Genomic DNA, 17,555 nt, shown 5'->3' with positions numbered 1-17,555 from the left:
CATAGATCGTGGCTACATGTACTAACTTGAAAACACCAGCCACAACCACATAGATATTGATCCATCATAAACCGTACATGTATGTACTATGTACATCATAGGTATACCAGTGCCCCTGGTCCGTACCTAAGGTAAATGGTGCTAACCTTATTATGGTGGCATCGGTGTAACAAGTTGGGATCCACTTCTAGGATACACGTAATGGCAAATGGCCGTCATCGCCGTGCAACTTGCATCACACCTTTTTCGCGACAACCTCTCCTGTAATCTGTAATCAGCTTACAGTTTATTAAAACAGGTACCTAACATAATAAGACCACCTTTCTTTCTCTTTTTTTTCTTTTCTTTTTTTTTATCTCTCCCTCGTGAGGTAAATTCGTCGGAAGTCTCTGTGAGAATTTCCCACGGATTTTATCATCTCAACTCCTTGTACATACAACCTGCTTCTGCGGCTCTGACTTGCAAAATCAGAGCCGCCAGAGAATAGGTTCACCTTCAACCATCCAACTATCCACCCACCCACCTATCACCAAGAGAGCTGGCTATAGCTCCAGGAGGAGCCACTAGTCAAAATGGCTGCTTGGAATGTTAGTCTCTATATTTACTTCCCCTATATATATACTCTTAAGAATTATACTAACAACGATCAACTAATCTCTTAGATCTTCCGAATACTGGGAGACTGCTCCCATCTCCTCTCCAAATGTATCCTCATATTCTCCATCCATCGAAACAGGAGCGCTGAAGGTATAGTATAACCCCCCTTCCCCCCTTCCCCCCTTCCCCCCTCCTCCCTCCCCTCCAAGCAAAGTCCCCCCCACTCTCTATCCCGGAGCTTTAATGACAGTCAGCTAATACAATCCCCTACCGGACCAGGCGTCTCCATGATCACCCAAGCCTTCTACGCCGTCGTCTTCTGCACGAGGTACACGGACTTCTTCAGCGAGACGTCCACCTGGAACTACTTCTTCAAGCTCTTCTACATCCTCTCCTCCTTCTACATCATCGCCATCATGCGCTGGTTGTTCCCGCGCACCAGGGAGCGCGAGATCTCCTGGAAGCTCGGCGCCGTCGTCCTCATGGGCTCCCTGTTCATATCCCCCTTCGTCATGCTGATCTTCGAGAGGCGCTGGGGTTTCTTCACGGTTAGTCCTCCTGTTTTCCACCTTTCCCCCCTATACCTATTCCCTTCACCCAGCGCTGGAGTTAAAAGCTAACGCACGCGCGCGCGCGCAATATACGCAGTGGATGTACGACTTCTCCCTAATCCTCGAGTCCGTATGCGTGCTCCCGCAGCTCCTCCTCCTCCGACAGACCAACGTGCCGACCGTCATCGACTCCTTCTACCTGCTGACGCTGGGTTCGTACCGGGCCCTGTACATCCTCAACTGGATCTGGCGGGAGCTCGACGTCAACGACCGCAAGCCCAACGCCGTGTCCGTCATCTTCGGCGTCATCCAGACCGCCTTGTACGTCGACTTCTTCTGGGTCTACTATACCCGCCAGCGCGTCAAGCTCCGCGCCGGCGGCATCGTCGACTCGGACGACATCCGCCGCGGTTGGCTGCTCGCTCGCATCTTCGGGAACAAGCGCTTCCAGGCCGCCGAGACGGACGACGAGGAGAGCGCCCCGGCTCTCGGCGGCGGCGGCGGCAATGGTCAGCAGCAGCAGCAGCGTAGGTCGAGGTGGGGTTCCAGGGGTATCTCGATTAGTGCCGACGAGGGTGTTCACGAGCACGAGCAGCAGCGGAATCGCGGCAGTAGCAGCAGCAACGACGACTTCAGCGACGCGGCTGTGGACCCGGATGCCAGGATGAGGGATCCCGACGAGCTTGCTCGGGTCCTTGAAGAAGATGACGACGATGATGAGGGGCTACCGGAGCCGGCTGCTGCGCCGTCGCACTCGGAGCCGAGTAAGAGTGCGAATGGAGTTACGAACGGAAGCGAATGGCGGGAGACGTGAGCTATAGGCTGAATGCGGGAAGGGGGCTTCTTAAGGGCCTAACTTTACCTGTACCTACCTGACATTCGAATGGCCACGAGGAGGAAGAGGAGGAGGAGGAGGATTAAATGGAGAGAGAAATGTGTCAACTACCTAATTGTACTGTTTTACATAACGGGAATCACGGACGGAGGCGTACGCGCAAATCTGGAGTCATGGTTTTGTTCATGTCACGGGATTGTTGTTGGGAAGGATATTCGTCATTGTTGTTGTTATTGCCGTCGTTGTTTAAAGATACTGCTAGCAGGCTCGCCCTTTTGGTTCTCATAGCCCTGTTTGTCACATTTCCCTTCCCATCTTGCATTGGGCAAGGGACGAAGAGACGAGATGTTGTGTGAGATGGAATCAGACCAGGCCAGGCCAGGCGCAGGCAGGGTAAGCCAACCAAAACTACTAGGGCTAGGCTAGGCTAGGTCAATTAGATAACAGTATAACTGAGGTATAACATGTATGTAAAGAACCATTGTATAGCAACAGGCGAGCGGAAGTAAAGAGATATCGACCAACCACTTCGGTGGGACTGGTTTGAGGAGAAGAGTACCTAAATTCAATGATTGTGCGGTGCGTTTTTGTTCACGTACAGGATTTGTTTCTAATGGCTTAACAGGTATACTACATAAAATCACTAGTATACGGGGAGCAGGTTACCTAGCTAAGGTACCTGAAGTAAAAGGGCTTGTCCCTGTTGCAAAGGGACGTTATTTTGTGAGATTGTGAGTTAAGAAAATCACCATAGTACAGAGCTAATGTTAGGTTACCAGGTACCTAAGGTATACCTATAGTAATATAGAAGAAGCTATTCCATTAGACAAAAGCGTACCTTGCACTATAGACGTAGATACGCCGTCGCTGTCTATAATAGTATCCAACCACTAGTTCGAATACTACCTACCTAGAGTCAATGAGCCTGTAGATGTATATGTATATTCGAGGAAACAGTGTATAGATGCCACTATATATACCTAGGTAGGTATCCCATCTAGTCCAACGTATATCATCCACCAATAGCGAAAGACCAACGCATGTATATAACTTACGCTTAACCCTACCTACCTCTAGGCACTTACTTACCTCCTAACACGGCGTCTTAACTCTATCCATCATCCACCCTCAACGGCACCTATATTCGCGTATACCTGTAATGTAGTTCAATACATGGAGACTTTATCCAGCTTGCTGACTCGTTTGTAGTTTGCCCATACATAGTTCCGACTATACTATATATCCTACTAAATGCCAATAATAAGCTGACGATCCCACCACCCCCTTCTATCTATCTATCTGACTAATCCAACTAATGAAAAAAAAAAAAAGAGATGCTGCGCTGACTACTACTGCTACTACTACGCTGACTTTCTCGCCTCGCTAAGGTGTATGCGCGATATTCCAATACGCTCGAAGAAGTGCTAGTCCACCACCTTGGGTCTCGACGGTTCTCCCGCGGCCGCGCGTGTTCGGGTCCTTCGAGCTAGCGTCTTGCGTCTGGCGTTTCTCCTCCCTAGAGCCGCGCAATGGTTTCTGCGCTTGGTCTAGATTTACGAAGGGCCTCTCAACCGGCAGGTGGACGCCGGGCTTGTCTTTACTAGGAGGTGGAGCTCTCCAGGTGGTGTCATTGGGCACGCCGTAGTTACGATAGTCGACGCCCCTCTTATGAGGCACCCCATCGTTCGCCATAGTAGGCCACGGGCCAGCCCAGTGACGCAGGAGCAGCCCGGCGGTCCACCATTGCCCAAACTTGCCGTGCTCGTCACGGGTTAGCAAAGCCGCCTGCGCGTTGTGCTTCAGCCAGCCTCCGTAGAACGAACAGGCTCTGCTGTGGGCTTCTTTCACCATGTCGAAGGCGCGCTTGTCGACGTTGGTATCGGGCGCGGTCAGAGGCGCACAGAAGGCCGTCAGATGGTGGAAGAAAATACCTTTGAATGTCTGGCCATCCTGGCTGCAAGTCCCGCTCGCATCGCACGGATCTTCCATAACGCCCAGCCGGCCCAAGCCATACCATTTTGGAAGCTCCCCGGGATACAGCCTCATGAGGGTTTGGAGAGGCGCGTCCCATGCAAGGCTATAACCAGTTGCCTTGATCACATTCTGGATCAGCTTGTGCCCATCCGAGAGGAATGATGGGGCGCCGGTGGCTTCCCAGAGTCCGCGCAGACCAGTGAGTAAGACACCTTGATTATATGAGAGAACCATATCATTCCGTTCATCGCACTTCGTGTTGTTATTCCCCACGTCGGTATATCCCTTGATGTGAAAACCGTCTGTGTAAAGGCCTCGGCGGTCAGTCATGTTAGAATTGACAAGCCATTTATAGCCCTCTACGGCAGCTTTCAGGTATTTCGCATCTCTCGGCCCGTTACGCGTATGAGGTGGCCCCTGAGGAGTCCCAGCGTTAGAGAATGGCGACGTGTTATCGTCTCCGGGGAAGTATAGATACATGGATATCGAAGCCGCGATAAATAGCTCATTGGTAATAGCATTTTTGTATGGCAAAAGACGAGGGTTCCAGACCATGCCGCCACCACACAGCTTTGTGTCCCACCCGTTTAATGCTAGATCCCAGAAGATGCGCGCACGATGAGCAAAGGCAGGAACCCAAATGTTTCCATGATAAGGCTGATTTGCAAAGTAGTCATTAATCCCTCGAATGTTCTTCATTTCGGGCGCGGCACCTCCGTCTTCTTCGTTTGACTTAAAATGAAGATCGCTATGCATGTTTACCAGCTGAATGGTCTCGAGCCAGCCGAGAACCACCCAGAGGATATCGTCGTATGCCTCATTTCGAATCGCAAAAGCGTCTTGGCCGAAGTAATATGCCGTAAGTTGAGTGAAGTATCTGTCAACCAGATTTAACTCCAACTTCACGTCTATGGCGTTTTCCTTGTCCGAGTTGATGTGCACTAAGGCTTCGGAAAGACTACGCACGGCCCCCGAGATGTGTGTACCCATAACGGCGGCGGTCCAGTCGATGGAATCGGGCCAGGTGCCGAGCCACGGCGCGAAATATTCCGTCTGCATAACGTGCATCGCATCGAGAAGATCGGCCAGGACGTTTAAATCTGGGGAATGAGGTGACTTCTCCTTGTCAAACCGCGCCAATAGAGGCGGGAAGAAGCTTATAGACGCGATAGGATCGCATCGCTTATCTGTATCAAAGAAGACCGGACATTCCTCTATCGATGACGACTCCCGCGCGCTAGGGCTGGATAAACCGTAGGTGGCATCACCGACGAATAGGACAGCGAAAAGTAATTTGACGGTAATGAACGATAGAGTCATCTTGACTACAGGTGCCCAACTGAAGGAGCAATGGGAAAATAAGAATAGGGAACTGTTAAGGATGGTAAGCGAAATTCAAACCATGGCCATTGGTGTTATCGACTATTTAGTGAAAGTCCGGAGTTATTCAGACATCAATATGGATACAAAAACGTGGAACGATGCGCGCAAGAATTAATTGCAAATGGCGCCGCGGAACCGAGATCGAAATAAGAGATATATCTTTCAAATCTATGCAACTCGACTAAAGCAATGCTACGCTTCGATGAAACGAGGTGAGCGTTAAAGCCGCCGTCGCATTTGCCCTTCAAAAAAAAAGAAAAATCAAGATCGAGGCTGTAAAAAGAGCTGAATGAGATGGAGATTGAAGATTGGGGATTCAGTGGATTCAATTTCTGGGTAGTGGAAATTATTTGCTGCTAAAATGTCAGCTGAGTCCGGGCACATTGTCCGGGGTACATTGACCTAACTCGATCAGTACTAGATTGAATTTTATTCATCTCTTAGTCAGGTACGGATTGACTAAGGTTCTGTAGGGGTATTTCTAGGTACAATACAGGCATGTACTGAGTTTTGCAGGGCTAGGCCCACTACTAGAAAACGTTTCCCTAATACAACATCAAATTAACCCCATCTTCAGTTCCAAACAGCCCCGAGAATACTTCGTTCTAAAGTATTTGCATCAATTATTTTAGTTAGCTTTGGCTATTTCTATTCAAGTAACAGGGCACGAAGTGCTCAGTTAAACTTAATAGTCTCAGTCCTCAGTCCTACGCTGTCTTAGTAGCTTCTTTAGTGACTACTTCTTCAGTGAGAAATGCGAGTTTAAGGTGCATTACAACAACAACAATATGTTCCTTTTCCAGCTATCTTGTCGCTTTTTAAGTACCTACCTAGGTCGATACATAAGTTAAGACTTTCAAGGTACGAAATTGTGCTTTGAACTTCCTCCTCTTAGTCGTGTTTCCAAGTAAGGAAAGCTCTTCTCGAGGTCTAAGATATCGCCTCTCCCCTAAGCCGCATCCCGCTTTCTTATGCGTGAAGGTTGATACGTTCCTATAGGTAATTCCGAGCCTTAATGTCCGGAAAGAGTATATCACCTGAATATTACGCTTTCTTTCCCTTTGGTCTCGCCTTAGGTAACTCACGTCTCAAGATCTTCCTATACCTTTAGTAGTACCTGGTATACTCATTAGCTTTGTAGTTCTTCAATCTTCGTCAGTAATCAATATTCGCCGCTTCAGCTTAAAGGCAGTTTAAAAATACACTATTGTACCTAATAGAATAAAAAAAAGCTTTAGTTAAGAATTTCCTCACAAGCCTACATGATGTCAAATATCCGAAATGTTGTCGTATTTGGTGTAAGTACTACCTAGCAACATGCAGTTGGCAGCTAGAGTCCCTTTGCTTCAGATATCGCCAATGCAAGAGACTCCAACTTGTTAACGACTACTAGGCGATAGGCAGCTTCTCCACTTCCATCGCAACCGCGCTCGTACAAGCTGGCTTCCACGTGCTCATCCATGCCCGGCTCGATTCTACGACGACATTCCCGTCGGGCATCCCACATATCAGGACGCAGTACACGTTTGATAGACTGATGCCGCTGCTACGAGGTGCGGACGCGGTAGTCACGATCCTTGGTCTGGTCGACGTTTCGACGCACAACATGATAATCGACGCCGCCGTAGTCGCGGGTGCGAAACGCTTCATCCTGGGCGATTTTAGTTAGGGACCTAATTCCAATAGTCTGCATGAATTCACGCCCTTCGGCACGGCTAGTGTAAATCTCACTCCTGAAAACTTTCGTATGCATGCATTCGGGTTCCTCGGCACTGGTAGAGAGCCCATTCTTGAGCACCTGGAGAGCGTAGCCCGGATTAATCCAAAATTCACCTTCACCAGGATAGCGACTAGCGTTCCAATCGACTGGGTAAGGACGCCCAGGACACGGTTTATGTGTCGTTGAACCGTGAGATAGGTACTGATTGGAAATCACCAGGCACTAAAACAATTTATTTTGATGGGATTTGACGTTCGAAATCGCCGTGCGATTATCTACGACAAGGGCACCGAGGAATTTACAGGGACCACGCTAGAAGGCATCGGACAGGCTATCGCGGGGACTTTGAAAAATCCAGTCAAGACGGCAAACCTTTTTCTCAAGGTGCGCTCGATCCAGACGAGCCAAAACCTATTACTAGACGCCTTCCAGATGGTCACCGGTGGGCCATGGGACGTCCGGTATAACACCTCAAAAGGGCGCTTCAGGCTCTCACAAGAGATGTTCAAGGCGGGGGTGAATGGCTGGATACTGGATCTACTCGTGTACTGTCTTTACACGCCCGGGGAGCCATGCTGCATCATATCGCCGAGGGACGAGTCGGATTCGGATCTGGTTAGGGTTAGAGAGGAGTCGGCCCTCGAAGTTGCTAGCAAAGTAGTGGAATCCATGGGGGTTATGCCGAAATGGAAGAGGTTTGTTTCTTAAAATATGGTTCCTACGGGTATCAGGTTTCTTTCAGTCCGGTTGGCTGAATTGCCTAACTACCTAGGTGTTCATTATACGAAACCGAGTTGTCTTGAGAGATGGGCAAATCCAATTAGGCAACGAATTGATAAGGACTTTACGAAGGGAGAAAAATACAGTTGGCTTTATTCTATCCTCATGTCCTCTGAGTATTCTCTGGATGACAAAAGGGTACGATAGCCTGGCGCTGATACTTGGCCAAGTAAAATCTAACGGCCTCCTGCGTAAGACTCATGAAAAACGCATCATCGTTGTCTTTAAATCCTAGGTAGGTCGTGACCATACGGTAAATCAGGTCTTAAAGGCTTCGCGGCCGTACGTAGAACATCTCCTATCCGAAGGGTCATGGGCCAAAAACCGAGTCAAGAGCCCCGCAACAGTCTCATTCGATACACCGTTCGCAAGCTTCAACCAGTGCTGGTTCGAAACGCCGGCATCGTCAACCCAGCTGTTCGAGCCGTCTGCCGATACTTCGTTATACCCGAGCTCGTTCGCATACTCGAACAGCGGCTCGATCCCTAGCTCGGGGGACCCGTCGAGCCCTAATATCCCGTAGAGCGTGGTGACGGGGTCCCACGACTCGCGAGCCGTGCGGCATCGCCCCACGTACCACTGGTACGCCGCGAGCACGGGCGAGCCCGGCGGCGCGTAGTCCGCGAGCTTCTCGCCGGAGAATATGTCGGCGCCGAGCTCGAAGCCGGAGTACGTAACGGGGACGTCGCGCGGCCAGGTATTCACAACACTATACGTCGCCGAGGGATCGTCGCCGGCGAAGTTGAATTCCTTACCGGAAGGGTACCGACCGCCCATGACCACCAGCTCCTTGACTTTCGTCGATACGAGAGACGCGCCTGTGGAAGATGCGATGGTGTCGGGAGGACTGCTCATTAGTTCGGCAATGTTAGTTAGGAAGCCGATGGAAATTAGGGTTATGCTGTGGTCTTCCGCTGCGGACAAGGTTCTACGGTACAGCTCGACCGGTGTCGGCGTGGCGGAGGAGTCGTTCAGCGAACGAGGCCAGTTGCGAGCCACCTTGCTAGTATATTCGCCCAGACTATAAACATATCATAAAGCCATCAGCCGCGCATGTTTTTTTTATTTTTACTGTAATTTTACATTTTCTTTTCTTTTCTTTACCAGTCTGATTTATCATGTCGGACTCACACGAAATCCCGACTATCGAAAAACGTGTCGTTCGTCAGCGGGCGGAGAGCCGCGACGGGGATATCGCCGTTGCCAAAATACGTGTTGATCGCGCTGGCGGCTAGGGCGCCGTACCTCGAGCACGTGTTCACGGCGACTCCACGCAGGTCCGCGAGCCCGTAGTTATGCAGGACGTTGGCGACAGCCAAGGCGCCCGCGTCATCGACGTCGGAGAAGAGGTCCGTGTCGATAATGACGGGATTCGCCGGCTTACCAAGACGCTTTGAAATGACGACGCCACAGTCCGCAAGCACGGACGAAGAAGCAGCAGCAGCCGCAATTAGGAAACAAGCTGTTCGGCCGAAGATCATCGCTGAGTGAGGAATTGGTAAGCGGCTTTGCTTTTGTTGTTGCGCGCGCGTGAGAAGAGAGAGAGAGCGTTTGAAGGAGGATGAAGAGGGAGGCAGGGAGGGGCAAAAGAAAAGATCCAATCCCCGGAAATGCCGATGAATACGAATAGGCGAGACAAAAAACAGTCAGTCAACATAAATATTAGAATATATACCAAATACTTATATAAACAATCAAAATGACATATATTTATGTACCTGATGTAGGTGAAGAATTCTGGTCACCTTAGGTCTAGTATAAACCGACTAATTACAACGGCATACGATAAATAACAGATACCCCCTTTCCACCTAGCGACGACCTACGTCCAAATCATTTACGGAGACGAAAAGTACCTAAGTACCTATATAATACAATACAGGTAGATTCGCGTTCTACAAGACAGAATATATATCAAGCCTAATTTCCCTACTACCTTAGGTACCTAACCTACCCCTATTCCCAGCATGTCTACAGCCGCCTCCCTACACGCCAAGCTCGACGCCCTCTACGACGTGTGGTCGGGTCTAACGCTCTCCTCGCCGGACGCCGACTTCGAGGAGTTCGCCGACTTCTTCGACGAGGACTGCCGCGCGTGGCTGATCAGCATGCGGGAGCTGGGGGAGCCGAGCCTGGGGCGGAAGGGCGTGATCCAGGGGGTCAAGGACCTCGTGAGGAACATGCGCATCGAGGAGCGCCGCGTCGTCGGCCGGTTCGACAGCGGGCACTACAAGATCTCCGTCGAGATGAGCAACCGCTACGACTGCCTCGACAGGACCGTCGACCCGTTCTGGGAGGCCGTCGTCGTCACGTTCAACGACAAGGGCCTGATTGCCGACTTCAAGACCCATTGCTGCAGGAGCCCCATGGTCGCGATCATTCAGGAGGTTACCGGCGTGGGCCCTTATAAGTGCCACGATGTCAGATCGAACTTGACAGGCTAGGATGTGTCATATTGGAGCTACCTATCTACCTTGTATTAACCTGGACCGAAGCATTGCTGGCTTCAAGTTGTAAAAATAATTAATGTAACAAGGATATAATAGGACGATTGGAATCGCTCTCTTTTAATGTCTTGATCTTACTTATATGGCTGCAAATTTTAAGACTTAGATATCAAGTACCTAGGTAGCAAAGCAAAGCACGCGACTTTATGAACATAAATCACATCCACGCCGGAGTACTCCGGCGTTGATTCTTTGTCAGTTGGTAGATCGCATCAACATCTAGACAATATCATCTGCGAATCGACTTGTGAGCCGTAAATTTATTCCAGAGCGCTTTCCTATAATAGTATTCAAGTCATCCCCATAGCCCTAGATTCCACCGTAGTGCGTACGCAAAGGTAGAGCGCGTTGGTCACCCATCCGCTCACGTTGTCCACCCCCCGCCTGAACTCCAGCTGAGCTTAATTCGTTGCCCATGTAAAAATCCCATCATACACAACCTTGATTCGTTTCCCCAGTCCTACACGTCCCATCCCTGGTCAGAAAGTGTTCCGACACGTTCATAAAAAGCGATTTTCAAACTCTTGATAGAGTTTAGGGCTAATCTCATCGCTGCTCATACCGTGAACCTCCCATAGAACGCCCTTCTTGGCGTAGTGTTCGAGTAATGGTTGGCTCGTCTCCTGGAACTTCTGGAACCGCGCCCTGTACACTTCCTCGGTATCGTCGGCTCGTTGTACTAACGGTTCCCCCGTCACGTCGTCAAAGCCCGGTACCTTTGGCGCATTGAATGCGGTATTATAGACACGGCCAGACGGCTCATGAACCCAGCGAGATGATATTCGCTCCATTATAACATCGAAGGGGGTCTGTAAGGAGACGACCCAGTTAACGGGTACGATATCATCTAATCGCTGGGCTTGCGCGGCGGTACGAGGAAAGCCGTCTAGTAGAAACGAAGCAGCGGGGTCTTCGGATGCTTGCGGAGATAAGCTTGCCCCCGCAAGAGGATCGGCCTCGAGCGCGGACCCGAAAGTATCCGCCTCGGACGACGACGAAAGGGTCATAAAATTCGGTCGTCCGCCATAGAGCCAACCACGACGGCCCAGCTCGTTTGTGATTAAGCGTAATATCAAGTCGTCGGAAACCAAGCCACCGGTCTTCATCGTATTCTCGACCTTAATACCGAGAGGAGTCCGGGTTTTAACATTGTGGCGAAGGAGATCTCCAGAGGAGATGGCTGATAGCTGGGGAAAGCGTGTGAGAAGTCGCTTGGACTGTGTGCCTTTCCCTACTCCAGGTGCTCCTATGAGGATAACGCGGGCAGCCCGGCGGAGGCGCATAGTACGAAGGGAATATGTGGGAGAGGGGTTTTTTTTTTTCTCGGATGCGATCGGGCGAGGATATCGGCCGAAGTATGTTGTTGCGGGGAGATTCGGGCGTCGCGAAACGACGTAGTGTAACGCAGAAGATCTAAGATCGGGCTTCGAGACTACGACGGCCTTAAGCGACACTCAGCGACCGCGGAAGAATCTAGGTAAGAGGAGAGAGAGAGACGACGCAGATTAAGAGTAGTCCATCATGTTAAAAGAGCATAAAAAATTATAACGGTTATGATTATTAGGTGATTGGGCGAAGATGAAAAAGATCAAAGTGATAAAGGATATAGTCACCTTAGGTAGGTAGGTACAGGTGTATAGTATATATAGGTATACAGGTACCTAGGTAGAGTATAAGATGGGCAGATGCGACTGCGCGTTGCAGCGAGGGAACGGATTCCGTACTATGGAAATGTAAAAGAGAAGGATCGACCAACGAGATTTGCTTAGAAACTCATTAAAAACCTTGTCACACAGAGTTCCCACCAATTGTTGAGATCATTCGATACCCGAAGACCGGACTTTCCCCAAAGCCCCCACGGCTGCAGACTTTGGGAAGACCCACGGGAAGCTCGGACCAAGTTTAATCGGAGTTAACCAGCAGGGTTGGCAGGATGGCTGCCTTAAAAGTTACCTACTATGTAAAGTTGCTGAGATCAGATAAGAAAACTCCGAAGGTACGTACCTTACGCTTATTTAATGTTCTTTACAGCCTACAGGTAGTTAAGGTTACACAATCATGTCATATATTTAATAAATCCGTAGCATACTTTCAGGCCGTGCAATTTTATACAGCGTCTCTTTTAAGAATAAGTCCAAGTGCATCTTGCAGTTCCACGATCAGGTACCTAATGCAAGTAGTCTTTGTTTTACAACTCTTTACCCCGCATACCCCAGATTCTAACGTCGTCATCCCAAAGTTCAAAGTTCGAGAAACCCTTGCGTTAAGTTAGGACTACCTAAGCATCCTTATTCCATACTCCCGGTTTATCCCGGTATATCCCGGTAGCATGTGAACCCGTTCGTCCTCGGTCTTCTGTACATACCAACGTCGGTTACCGATCATAGCTTCAGACTACAACGTCGATCGCGTAGGATCGATCCAATACCGTGGAACATACCATCTGAGCATTGCATTACGCCTAGGTATAGCGACACTTTCCTGTTGTAAAATATGTCAACAAGACATCCTTGCAACCGTGCCGATTCACATTAACCATACCCAACATACATAGTAAAATACCTACCTAACCTAACCTAAGGTATATTAGGTATTTCGTTTTCAAGAAAGCATCGCCATACGTGCGTTGGTAGCATTGCACAATCACGTCATCCTTAGCAGTCCCAGTTCACTAAAGAGGCATGCGCTTTAGTATGTAGAGCAAGCTCATAGCTATCTCCTAGAGCGCCGTTCCGCCAAGTCTTAGGGGGCCCATCTAAGAAACTCTCGATCCTTTTAACAATGTACTTGCGATTAGAAATGGATGAGGAGAATCTTCATTTTTAGGACCAACTCGATGTAGCCAATCTATTTGTAGTATAGCTCTGGCGCGTTCGATAGATCAGCCAAATATGCCCTCGAATCTGTAATGAGAGCCCCTGGATAGGTACCTAATGTTATATCATCAGGTTCATCCTAACCTCCTAGTCTCTATGTCGTACAATCGTTACAATAGCCCGCTATAGTTTCGTCGAATATCGCAGAAAACTGTTCCTTCGCATTAACCACCAAAGCCGAACCCGCCTCCGCCAGCTCCTTTGTTTTGCATCTCCTGCTGCAACAATTCCGATACTTTCAGATGTACGTCGAAGAACTTGGCAGCACATCGGTCGAGGCAGACGCTTTCGCCCTTGTTGAGTTCGGATTCTCGGTAGTCGTTGGGAACACACTTCTTCGCACACGCCTTTGTGAGACTAGAAAATAGTGTTAGTTATATCTTGGCTAGTCCCTTTATAAGAGAGACTCAGGTCTATAACCTTACCGGTCGTGCATCTGGGTCAGGAGTTTCATCTCAGCTTGGACAGCTGCGATCTTCTCCTCCGAAGTGGGTTGGGGTCTACCGAAGCCGAGGAAAGACATCTTGGGCGGCTGACGTAGGGGCTGGTTTAAGTTAGGTTAGAGGTAGACAGCTTCTTATTAATTTGCCGGATTTTTATCTGCGTTGATGCAGAACTTGAATAAAACGACTTCAGAAGCTTAAAGAGTTCTCGATAAGAGATAGGAATATCAATCAAGCTTACCTAAGGTAAACCAATCATCTCTTCGGATTAACAGCGATATTCGGAACAACTCCGGCAGAAAAAAAAGTTGGGTACGAGTTAAAAGTTAAAAAGAAAATTATTAGAAAAAAAAAAGGTTATGTATCACATCCCATTGCAACACACGCATTTTTAAGAATTCGATAAAAAAAAAATATAAAAAAAAGCAAGGAGGTGTCGGTTGTCGGGGTTCTTGGAGGAAGCTTGCAGCGCAAGCTATTTCTTATTTTTATTTTATTTTTATTTATCTTTTTTTTTTAACTGTGAGTATATACTATGAATACCTATCTCTCCTATTCATTAAAATTACCTATTCTACCTCATTATGATGATATTGCTTTAAGAACCGTTGCGACTGACACCATTTCTATGGTGCTTGATCTCACTTTCACCCTATCTGAATTTGACTCGTCGTCTTCTTTATAGATTTATCTTATGTACCTATCTATATATGGCATCATGAACGTAGCTAACAGCTTCCAGTCTCGCGATGGACAATGGGCACTACTTAAGGTTCCTGCGCCCATATCTATACCAAATGCCATCACCTCGGGCATCTGTCTATGCGCGGTTCTTCTCTGTTAGTTATCGTGATCCCGTAAGGTGCAAGGGTTCGCACGGCCCAGGACAGGTACACAGCGCTTCCCGGAGCAGATGCGTACATAGCTCAGCACCCGAGAGACCCGCAACAGCAACGGCCAACTCGGACAGTCCTGCTCCTGATGCGGTATCCCCAACTCCCCGCCGGCTTACTGTTAACTCCCGAGTGCAGAAGTTAAAGGAATACAATGCACTTCGTTATCCAAGGCTTGGCCCCCGACCTAACCGAATGAGTGTCCCGAGCTTTCGGGAAAGGTACCAGGATGTAACCAATGCCTCTGAGGAAGTTGTGCTGGAAGGCCGGGTCATGTCAGTAAGGAGGGCTGGGTCGAAGCTCGTCTTCCTCAACCTCATGGGTGGATATCAGCAAGTCCAAGTCATGATTTGTTTGAGTCACTTTTCAGATCCGAAGCCTGAACCCGAGCAGTTCAAGGATGCCGTACGCCCACTCCTCCGTGGTGACATCATCTCCGTCAAAGGTACGGCAACGCGAACGCACGCCGGTGAACTAACATTAAAGGCGCATGAGCTTCCCACACTGCTTAGTCCTGGTCTGGCACCACTCCCTCACAAATTGATCAATCAGGAGACTATGGTCTTGAACAAACATCTGGATCTACTTGCTAATCGACGAACATCGGATATCTTCCGCCTTCGCTCCAGCATCATTAAGTCCATGCGGGATTTCTTCCATGAGAAAGACTTTTTAGAAGTCCAAACCCCTGTCTTGGCAGACTACGCTGGTGGCGCTGCTGCCCGCCCATTTCTGACATTCGCGACGGAGTTCGCTCAAAAAGAGCTGGCAATGCGGATTGCCCCTGAGTTATGGCTCAAGCGCCTGATCGTTGGCGGAAATGACAAGGTCTTTGAGATTGGCCAATGCTTCCGCAATGAGGGCATCGATACTACCCATAACCCAGAATTCACCATGTGCGAGTTCTATTCTGCTTACTCCAACTTGGACGATTTGATTTCCATGACTGAGGATCTTATCACTCGTCTTGTCAACCATGTCGAACACCTAGCACAAAATCAGCTCAAATTCCTTGAAAACTCCAAGATTCAACTGCCCGAGAAAAAGTGGAAGCAGATTGAGTTCATCCCAACGCTAGAAGATATTCTCAGAATCAAAATCCCAAATCTCTCGGAAGCTGATGCACTCCCCAAGCTCATAGAAATCCTGGGAGACCGAATAGATTTCGCCCAAGGCTCATCCTTAACGCTGGTTGAGCTTCTAGACGAGCTTGCAGGCAAATATCTGGAGCCGCTTTCTCGCGACGAGCCTGTTTTCATCACATATCATCCTGCCTGCATGGCACCCCTCTCAAAATCCTTCGTCTGTCCCAAGACGGGCCAGCTCGTATCCGCTCGCGCCGAACTGTTCATAAAAGACCGCGAGATGGCTAATATGTACGAGGAGGAAAACGATCCATTCGAGCAGCAGCGTAAATTCGAGCTACAACTCGAGACGCAAAAGGCCATGTCGCCGGAAAGCGAGGATCACGGCGAAGTAGACAAGAGCTATGTCCAGGCCTTGCAACACGGGCTGCCACCTACAGGGGGTTGGGGCTGCGGCGTAGATAGGCTAGTCATGCTGCTTTCCGGTGCCCCGAGGATAGGTGACGTCCTCAGCTTTGGAACGTTGAGAAATGTTGTCTCGATTCGTCAGGCTGCTAAGGACTAGTAATCTCTACTCCATTGTGTAGAACATATAGACATAGAAATGATACCCCTTGTATATAGGTAGCAAAAAAAGAAAGCTTGCACATCCATTAACAAAGAGAAACCACACGAATTGACGATGCTGAGCTCAACGATAGGGACCTACATGATACTTATATCACTAGGGCTCCGTGGTCCATCTTAACGGTGACGTTTGATGCTGAGGGCAAATATTATCAAGTTCCCGGCGTGGTAAGCGCTTCAAGATTGCGCCATGTTGGGAAAATATACGTAGGGGTTAGGAAGTTCATACCCCAGCAGCCCCCCTAGGACGATGTGCTGCTATATGAAAAAAGAAGCATCCGTGACAGTATCTCGTAACTTCCCTATGAATCCCTATTCTCTCGTACCTACCTAGGTAAATTAGATTAGGTGCGTAACTGCCTCCCGACCTTTAGCACAACATACTCAGGTCGCATCCGCCTCCAAGCTTGCTCCCGCATCGGAGGCGGAGTGGGTCTATTCGGCACGGCCTCCCCCGGTTGAGTTTTCTTGATTTATTTCCTATTGCAATAACACCCCCACCTCCGCCACTCCGTTGTACTCCCAAAACCGTTCCAGAATTCATGTTAGCATAGGTAAGTACCTGGGGTACCTTAGATCTAGGTAGTCTCAGGCTGTTATCATAGGTAAATACCACCACCATCTTGGGTCCCTAGGTCCTAGGTGGTCGGTCCATTTCATAAGAAGCACAGCACATTACAGGCCAGTAGCCAGATCAGGTACTCATGAGGTACCTACATACCTAGGTAAGGCGGGGATTTGTAGTTAGTTGCCTTGCGGCATGACATCTTGGTTTATTTATTTGCCTACTAGCTATCAGAAAAGTAAGATAGTTCTCGGCGGAAGAAAGAAATCTGCGCGAAGAAATAGTACAGGAGATAAACAACAACAATATCATCGCATATGCCGGAAATCCTCGGCTTCGGCCACCACCACAGTTTCTGTGTGTGTGGTCTGGGGTATCATCAGATCTCCCCTCATATCATGCACTCCATTCCAGTCGGGCCCGCATCGAGTCTTGCTGAGAACTCATGCTGTCTACTGTTGACTTGTGCCGTGGTATCTAGGCCGATTCGGGATGCAAACTCGATGTTCTAGTTGCATGGTTCATATTACCGGAACGCCGAAGGACGATGCTCAGTCTAAACACAGTTTTTTTTCTCTTACTTTTTTCTTTTACTCTTTTTTTTTTTTTTTTTTTTTTTTTTTTTTTTTTTTTTTTTGGGTTGGTTTTTTTTGTGGAGGGGGTTTTTTGTGATAGGCAAGGGGGGGGGGCGGGGGGGACAAGAAAAATAAAAAAAAAAA

General features: G+C 48.8%; 9 protein-coding genes across 9 annotated transcripts; 5 read left to right on the top strand and 4 right to left on the bottom strand.

Moving 5' to 3' along the window:
* Positions 1–206: 206 nt before the first annotated feature.
* On the top strand, positions 207–2,040 carry F4812DRAFT_438841 (ER lumen protein retaining receptor-domain-containing protein). Its single transcript, XM_047935028.1, has 4 exons — positions 207–587; positions 663–747; positions 877–1,145; positions 1,246–2,040. Exons 1-4 carry the CDS (start codon positions 573–575, stop codon positions 1,960–1,962), a joined length of 1,086 nt encoding a protein of 361 aa, XP_047787777.1. The 5' UTR covers positions 207–572; the 3' UTR covers positions 1,963–2,040.
* A 664-nt stretch (positions 2,041–2,704) lies between these two features.
* On the bottom strand, positions 2,705–5,749 carry F4812DRAFT_124548 (glycoside hydrolase family 76 protein). Its single transcript, XM_047929487.1, has 2 exons — positions 5,381–5,749; positions 2,705–5,329 (listed from the first exon to the last, which is right to left on the bottom strand). Exon 2 carries the CDS (start codon positions 5,275–5,277, stop codon positions 3,367–3,369), a length of 1,911 nt encoding a protein of 636 aa, XP_047787776.1. The 5' UTR covers positions 5,278–5,329; positions 5,381–5,749; the 3' UTR covers positions 2,705–3,366.
* Positions 5,750–6,530: 781 nt separating this feature from the next.
* Positions 6,531–7,933, top strand: F4812DRAFT_124472 (uncharacterized protein). The gene is made up of 2 exons (XM_047929485.1): positions 6,531–7,210; positions 7,280–7,933. The coding sequence occupies exons 1-2, from the start codon at positions 7,088–7,090 to the stop codon at positions 7,766–7,768; spliced, it is 612 nt and encodes a 203-aa protein (XP_047787774.1). The 5' UTR covers positions 6,531–7,087; the 3' UTR covers positions 7,769–7,933.
* F4812DRAFT_461771 (uncharacterized protein) lies at positions 6,606–7,009 on the top strand (the record flags this gene model as incomplete). The annotated part of the gene is made up of 2 exons (XM_047937919.1): positions 6,606–6,638; positions 6,734–7,009. The coding sequence occupies 2 exons, from the start codon at positions 6,606–6,608 to the stop codon at positions 7,007–7,009; spliced, it is 309 nt and encodes a 102-aa protein (XP_047787775.1).
* F4812DRAFT_124488 (nucleoside hydrolase) lies at positions 7,934–9,514 on the bottom strand. The gene is made up of 2 exons (XM_047929486.1): positions 8,972–9,514; positions 7,934–8,861 (listed from the first exon to the last, which is right to left on the bottom strand). The coding sequence occupies exons 1-2, from the start codon at positions 9,319–9,321 to the stop codon at positions 8,099–8,101; spliced, it is 1,113 nt and encodes a 370-aa protein (XP_047787773.1). The 5' UTR covers positions 9,322–9,514; the 3' UTR covers positions 7,934–8,098.
* Positions 9,515–9,748: 234 nt separating this feature from the next.
* Positions 9,749–10,565, top strand: F4812DRAFT_466423 (uncharacterized protein). The gene has a single exon (XM_047938546.1). The coding sequence runs from the start codon at positions 9,808–9,810 to the stop codon at positions 10,282–10,284; it is 477 nt and encodes a 158-aa protein (XP_047787772.1). The 5' UTR covers positions 9,749–9,807; the 3' UTR covers positions 10,285–10,565.
* On the bottom strand, positions 10,359–12,177 carry F4812DRAFT_124429 (adenylate kinase). The gene has a single exon (XM_047929484.1). The coding sequence runs from the start codon at positions 11,628–11,630 to the stop codon at positions 10,848–10,850; it is 783 nt and encodes a 260-aa protein (XP_047787771.1). The 5' UTR covers positions 11,631–12,177; the 3' UTR covers positions 10,359–10,847.
* A 1,210-nt stretch (positions 12,178–13,387) lies between these two features.
* On the bottom strand, positions 13,388–13,746 carry F4812DRAFT_452404 (mitochondrial import inner membrane translocase subunit TIM10; the record flags this gene model as incomplete). Its single annotated transcript, XM_047936344.1, has 2 exons — positions 13,388–13,580; positions 13,649–13,746. 2 exons carry the CDS (start codon positions 13,744–13,746, stop codon positions 13,388–13,390), a joined length of 291 nt encoding a protein of 96 aa, XP_047787770.1.
* A 298-nt stretch (positions 13,747–14,044) lies between these two features.
* Positions 14,045–16,432, top strand: F4812DRAFT_438801 (lysyl-tRNA synthetase). The gene is made up of 2 exons (XM_047935027.1): positions 14,045–14,188; positions 14,409–16,432. The coding sequence occupies exon 2, from the start codon at positions 14,416–14,418 to the stop codon at positions 16,207–16,209; it is 1,794 nt and encodes a 597-aa protein (XP_047787769.1). The 5' UTR covers positions 14,045–14,188; positions 14,409–14,415; the 3' UTR covers positions 16,210–16,432.
* Positions 16,433–17,555: the final 1,123 nt, after the last annotated feature.

This window comes from Daldinia caldariorum, assembly GCF_022478825.1.
Source record: "Daldinia caldariorum strain CBS 122874 unplaced genomic scaffold F4812scaffold_15, whole genome shotgun sequence".
Taxonomy (NCBI): Eukaryota; Fungi; Ascomycota; class Sordariomycetes; order Xylariales; family Hypoxylaceae; genus Daldinia; species Daldinia caldariorum.
Note: the sequence above shows the minus strand (reverse complement) of the source record. Positions and strands in the feature narration are given on the sequence as shown.

What these genes read in the sequence shown, in the direction of transcription:
- F4812DRAFT_124472 (XM_047929485.1), top strand. Translation starts at nt 7,088, where the DNA reads ATGCATGCATTCGGGTTCCTCGGCACTGGTAGAGAGCCCATTCTTGAG. An exon ending in CTAGCGTTCCAATCGACTGG is followed by an intron (nt 7,211 to 7,279) that starts GTAAGGACGCCC and finishes GGAAATCACCAG; the next exon opens with GCACTAAAACAATTTATTTT.
- F4812DRAFT_124488 (XM_047929486.1), bottom strand. Translation starts at nt 9,321, where the DNA reads ATGATCTTCGGCCGAACAGCTTGTTTCCTAATTGCGGCTGCTGCTGCT. An exon ending in TTCGATAGTCGGGATTTCGT is followed by an intron (nt 8,862 to 8,971) that starts GTGAGTCCGACA and finishes ATATGTTTATAG; the next exon opens with TCTGGGCGAATATACTAGCA.
- F4812DRAFT_466423 (XM_047938546.1), top strand. Translation starts at nt 9,808, where the DNA reads ATGTCTACAGCCGCCTCCCTACACGCCAAGCTCGACGCCCTCTACGAC.
- F4812DRAFT_124429 (XM_047929484.1), bottom strand. Translation starts at nt 11,630, where the DNA reads ATGCGCCTCCGCCGGGCTGCCCGCGTTATCCTCATAGGAGCACCTGGA.
- F4812DRAFT_438841 (XM_047935028.1), top strand. An exon ending in TCGAAACAGGAGCGCTGAAG is followed by an intron (nt 748 to 876) that starts GTATAGTATAAC and finishes CTACCGGACCAG; the next exon opens with GCGTCTCCATGATCACCCAA. An exon ending in GGCGCTGGGGTTTCTTCACG is followed by an intron (nt 1,146 to 1,245) that starts GTTAGTCCTCCT and finishes CAATATACGCAG; the next exon opens with TGGATGTACGACTTCTCCCT.
- F4812DRAFT_124548 (XM_047929487.1), bottom strand. Translation starts at nt 5,277, where the DNA reads ATGACTCTATCGTTCATTACCGTCAAATTACTTTTCGCTGTCCTATTC.
- F4812DRAFT_438801 (XM_047935027.1), top strand. Translation starts at nt 14,416, where the DNA reads ATGGACAATGGGCACTACTTAAGGTTCCTGCGCCCATATCTATACCAA.